General features: G+C 47.1%; 1 protein-coding gene across 1 annotated transcript; it reads left to right on the top strand.

The window, feature by feature from the left end:
• The first annotated feature begins 1484 nt into the window (after positions 1–1484).
• LOC123443914 (probable protein ABIL1) lies at positions 1485–4532 on the top strand. Its single transcript, XM_045120473.1, has 9 exons — positions 1485–1803; positions 1947–2029; positions 2769–2919; positions 2998–3097; positions 3183–3266; positions 3353–3425; positions 3500–3555; positions 3706–3794; positions 3945–4532. The coding sequence occupies exons 1-9, from the start codon at positions 1672–1674 to the stop codon at positions 4098–4100; spliced, it is 924 nt and encodes a 307-aa protein (XP_044976408.1). The 5' UTR covers positions 1485–1671; the 3' UTR covers positions 4101–4532.
• The last annotated feature ends 1201 nt before the right edge of the window (positions 4533–5733 follow it).

Genomic DNA, 5733 nt, shown 5'->3' with positions numbered 1-5733 from the left:
GCGCGCCCGCGGCGCTTCAGCATCCGCTGCAAATAACACTTAAAACTTGTCCAACACGTTATATATAGTTCATTGTTGTCGTCGCACCAACATGATAAAACATATACTCACGCGTTCCTAAATATGAGACCTTTTAGAGATTTCACTATATACCACATACGGATGTATGTAGTTATATTTTAAAGTGTAGGTTCACTCATTTTACTCCGCATGTAATCTATAGTCAAATCTTTAAAAGGTCTTATATTTCGGAACGGAGGGAGTAGATAATATAGATAATATATTACATATAGATAATAAAACTAGTTCAACACATAGATAATGTAAACTAGTCCAACATATAGATAATAAAACTAGCATATATAGATAAAACTACTTCAAGTTGTCACTGTGGATGCTGTCCAAGGTAGATAGCCATGCGTCCTCCCAACGTTCATCGTCAGAAGTGAAGATGGACGTCCCACAGTTGTTGACGGCCACACACTGCGATATAGCGAGTAACTTGCGCCGACGCCTGTCCTGCCGCTCCTCGCGACGCGTTGCCGTCCTCTCCGCCCAGAAGGCGTTCTCGGCGGCGACGTCCTTCGGGTCACGCCGGCGCCACTCCGCCATGGCTCGCTCGTCCTCCTCGGTGACGAGCAGGCGCTGCTGCTGCTGACGGTGCTCTGCACGGTCTTGCTCCGTGATCAGACGAGGGGGAGGGGCGAGGTCCTGCGCCTGCTCGCGCGTGTAGATGTCATGGAAATTCATCTACGCGCGAGGCGTTCCTAGTTGCCACGCCGCCGCGTCGTGCGCGGTCTCGAACGTGCCGAGGCCGACGCGGACGTCGCCGGACCGGATCTCGGCATAGTAGGTGCCGGTGGGGCGCTCGCGGACGCCGCGGTAGTTCGAGGATGCACGGCGGCACAGAGGCATGGTGACAGAGGGAGCGGCGAGGGAGAGGCAGAGGAAGAGGCAAGGGAGAGGCGAGGAAGCGACGAGGGAGAGGCGTGTGGCTATGGGCAGCCGCGTGACGGGCGCGGCATTTTATAGCGTCTGAAAGCGGTGCGCCAAATCTGACGCGCGACCGCCCGCTTTCTCCCGCGCACAATAGTTTTACGCGCGCGTTTTTTTACCGCGTTCGCTGGAGCGCGATTTCGTCCCGCGCGCGTTAAAAATCATGTTTAATCCGTGCGCACGTTTTTTAGGTCACTGTTGAAGATGCTTTTAAATCACTAATTTAGTGTTTAAAAAGCTTTTATATTTCGGGAGTACTAGATTATTTAGACTTCCCGCGAAGGAAAAAAAGAGGCTGACAAAGCTTGCACTCGATTCCGCTAATCTGCTGCCGTCATTTGGCAAGTGCGCGGGTGGGTGCTGCGCACATTGACTAGAAGTAAAGCGACTAGCAACCAACACGACCCCGTCCGCCGTCGCCATCCGCGCCCACCCTCACCTCCTCGCTCGCTGCCCCACTTCACCACCTGCCTCCACTCCCGCACGCGGCACGCAGCCGGAGCCGGAGCCGGACAGCAGCTACCTCCTCCAATACGCGAGCTGCTGCTGCACCCGCCAGGCGGGACAGCAGACGCGAATCGCATTCGCTACCTTGCTTCCTGCTGACGTGCCTTGGCCTCCCCGCTTCCCACTCCGCTCCGCTGCCACCGACGACAGGAGCGAGCAGAGGACGCGATGCAGCAGCAGCAGCAGCAGCTGCAGGCGCCGCCCTCGTGGGTGGCCGGGTCCGACGCCGCCCGCCCTGCTCCCGCCACCTTCGACGAGGCGTCCATGGAGCGGAGCAAGAGCTTCGTCAAGGCGCTCCAGGTACGCCGCCGGCCAGGATCCGGGAGATCCCGCTGCTACCCAACCTGGCTTTCGCCTCAATCGCCGTGCCGATAGATCCGCGTTTTCCGCTTCTTTTTGGTATACTTATATATTGGAGTGACTTGCGTCTGCGGCGCGTGCAGGAGCTCAAGAACCTGCGCCCGCAGCTCTACTCCGCCGCGGAGTACTGCGAGAAGTCGTACCTCCACAGCGAGCAGAAGCATATGTGAGCCATTCTCGTCTCCACTGCGATTCCCAGTTCTAGCACTCAATTCTGTAGCAACTCGGTCGCAATTTCTGGGGTAACAACAACTTTGCATGTGTGGCAATCATTGTTTACTTGATGTTGCTGCCCGATGTTTAAACCAAACTTTCTGCCTGACTTCTATTTTGGTGTTGTGATTCTACCAATGATGGGCAATGGCTTTATATGAAGCATTGATTGGTTCAGTAGTATGCTAGTAGCATATTTGCACCCATCTACCCATGAGGCAGGAGCTGACAAAATAAAGGGCAATTGATTGAGAAACACTCTCCAGGTGCGGAGGCTTAAATGCTGAGACACCACTAGAGAATTAATCATGGGTACTGAAGGCTGTAGGAATTTTCGATTTCTTTGCACAACTGTTCATAATTCAGATTTGCTATCTTACGGTCGCTTGAGAAATAGTTATTCCAAATTGTGCAACTTCGCGATTCTCATTGGATAAAGAATAAACACTCAGAATCGTCCACCTAGAAGTAAGAACTTCTTGGTTGACTTAGAAATAGAGGCTACCTTGTTAATTTTTGTTGAATGGATGCGTCCATCTTCTGCATCTGATTGCACTGCAAATGGAACCAAGGATTCGTAAATATGGAAGAACAAAATGACGCATCAAGTTTCTGCTAGGTGATCACTGTGCAGATGTGCAACATGCAGTGAGAGGTTGCCTGATCATTTTTCCCATGTTTCTTGTTATCAGCGTGCTGGACAACTTGAAGGATTATGCTGTCAGGGCCCTGGTTAACGCGGTCGACCACCTTGGCACAGTTGCCTACAAATTGACGGACCTGTATGAACAACAGGTTTCAGAGGTCTCAACTGTTGAGCTGAAAGTAGCATCCTTGAACCAGGTACTGACTATTTGAGCACGAGAATTTGTGCTGATAGAGCTGCAGGATTTACGAGTGACACTTACTTTCCATGTTCAGCAAGTCCTGACTTGCCAAACTTACACCGATAAAGAAGGCCTTAGGCAGCAGCAGATGATTGGAAACGCTACAAGACACCACAAACATTACATCGTACCAAGTAAGGACGTGTGATACAAACATGTAATTCTCAGCCCAAGAAACGATTATCATCCAATTTAACTTGTTAAATTTTTCTTAACTAGCTGCGGGAAACAAAAGAATGCAAGCCTTTTCTGAGATGCAAACAGACGCCGAGTTTGACTTAAAGCCTAAACCTTATCCCTCAGGTGCCTTTTCTTGCTTCTGTGCACACATGTGGAATTTTGATGCCAAGTATTTCGTGTACTAATGCAAAATGTTTTCCTTATTTTAGAGAAGACTCTTTTCTGGCACTTGGCTTCAGAGAAGAACACCAAAACCAATGGAGAACACCAATCTGAATTGGGGTAAGTATGTCACCTCCATTTTTCTCCACTCTTCCGAAATGGGGCATTTGATTTGTTGTCATCTGCTTTTGCAGCCACGGGGAAACGAAAACTACTAAGCCTACATCCAGTGGTGGGTTCAACCTTACAGGTATTTAATTTATTTGGTTGCTTATAGCCCCAGTTGAGTGTTTTGCTTTTATGATTGGTACTAAGTGTACCTATTTAGGCAGATGTTTGCATAGTTTATATCTGTGTGTACAGACAACAAACATTTTATCTGAAACAACTCACGTTTCAGGTAAGGAATTGTCTGTGTCTCCCTTGCCCAAGCGTCTGCAGTCGAATGTGAGCAGCTCAGACATTGTTACGCGTAACATTGGCATGAAGGTAAACCATGATATGATGAAATATGTGTTTAGTATTAAGGCCTGTAATTCATTTGATGGTGTAAAACCTATCTATTTCCCTCCACAGACAACTTATCTTGTGTACAGATTTGTTGATTATATATTGCGATTGCCTGATTTACATTTTCAGGATCAGCCTGGTGCAAGGCATTTGGCATCATTCAGTTCTCTCGACAACCCAAGAGGGCGTCAAATCCAAAAGGCTCCAGTCCGCACCAAAAGTATGCTAGCTGCTTTCTTTGTCAGGCACAGGTCCGGAAAGATGAAAAACGTCTCCGTTCGTTGATCAACTACAAACCTGCAGTTTGCTCAAGCCCGCCCCACCATGAAGTACATGCAACAAACTCAGTCCACATCTCTTATATGCGCATCTTGTATGTTAGTGGTCTAGAGATAGACCTTATTTTGATGCCCTTTTCATCTCTAAATTGATGACAAAATTATATGGATATAGTCAGTCTTAAACCACCGTGGAAGTTTTCAGTATAAATGAATGAGATGGAATGCATATGGGTATGTCAATGCTAAGTTCCTTTCATTTATATATAGATCATAAAGCGTATCTGTAAAGAAAACAACAGAAGATTTGTATGTCCATGAATGTATGTTCATAGTGTTTTTTTCTGAAAAACTATTGCCACTGGGTGATACGGGTGGAAGGAAGAAACCTTCAATTTGTATCTTGACATGCCTATAACTTGATGAGGTACTTACGTAAGATTGTGATTGGTGCATGGGATGAGGGTCGATGATATTGCCAAAAATTGCATGTATGGTCTGTTTTTGTTGGGAGTACTGAGGATGGATGAGATGAAATTATGAGACCTCTCTTGTCTTTGTTGGAGTAATGAGTATGGATGAGATGAATTATTATATGTTTACATTTATGGCTTATTCGGTTTGGAGGAATTTTTAAGGATTCCTAGATGATTTTTTTCAAGGTTTTTTTTTTTCCTATGGTGAGTATTCGTATCATAGGAATAGAGGCGCAAACTCCAAAGTTTTTTTTTTTTTTGCAGGAATGGATTGTGTTTATATTGATCTAATTCCTTAGGGTTCTTAGTATTAGGTGAGACCTCATGAAAAATTCCTAAGAATTGCAGTGGGCATGATATCCCAATCCTTACTTTCCTACTCCTATGATTTGAGAATTATGTAAAACAAATGAGCCATTCCTCTTTTTTCTAGAGGGAACTATTGATCTCAAACTGGTAAACTGGACAAAACGTAGGTTACCAAACGAATTACAAGAACTGGAAAGTACTCTATCTGAGACACATACGGAATAGTTTTTGTACAAAGGCCCACAGTAAAACTCAAACACAAAATTAAGACCAAACAAAGAGATAGAGGCTTTTCAAACTCATATTCTTGAATTCTTGCACCAGCACGAATAGAAGACAAGTTAGGCCCCGCTTGGAATCCCTGTATACATTTAGAGCATCTCTAACAGACCTCGTATAACGTCGACCCGTAAAACGCATTTACAGTTTGCGGAAAAACGGCTTTACGGACCGGCACGAGCGAGGGCAGAGTCAGACCGTGCAAAACGGATCCGTAAAAAAGGATATTCGCATAAGATGCTAATTTTTTCCTCACATCTTCTTTCTCTCGCCCGTGTCCTTGGTTAACTAAATTTGTTCCTAAAAACCGACGGAAAGCGTATGAAACAGCAAAGTACGGAGTCGTCGGTCTCTGAATCCATCCAGGAGCTAGCTAGCTCCTTCGTCCACGAATCCATCCAAGAGCTAGCTAGTTAGCTCCTCCCGTCCCCGGATCCATCCAGGAGCTAGGTAGCTAGCTTCCGTCGCCGACGCCGAATCCGACCAGGACGAGCAGGGCGGCCGCCAGGACGGGCGGGACGGGCGGCCGGCGTCCAGGGAGGGGCGGGGCGACGTCCAGGACGGCACACGGTGGAC

Source organism: Hordeum vulgare, chromosome 3H (genome assembly GCF_904849725.1).
Source record: "Hordeum vulgare subsp. vulgare chromosome 3H, MorexV3_pseudomolecules_assembly, whole genome shotgun sequence".
NCBI lineage: Eukaryota > Viridiplantae > Streptophyta > Magnoliopsida > Poales > Poaceae > Hordeum > Hordeum vulgare.
This window is presented reverse-complemented; position numbering and strand designations above follow the sequence as displayed.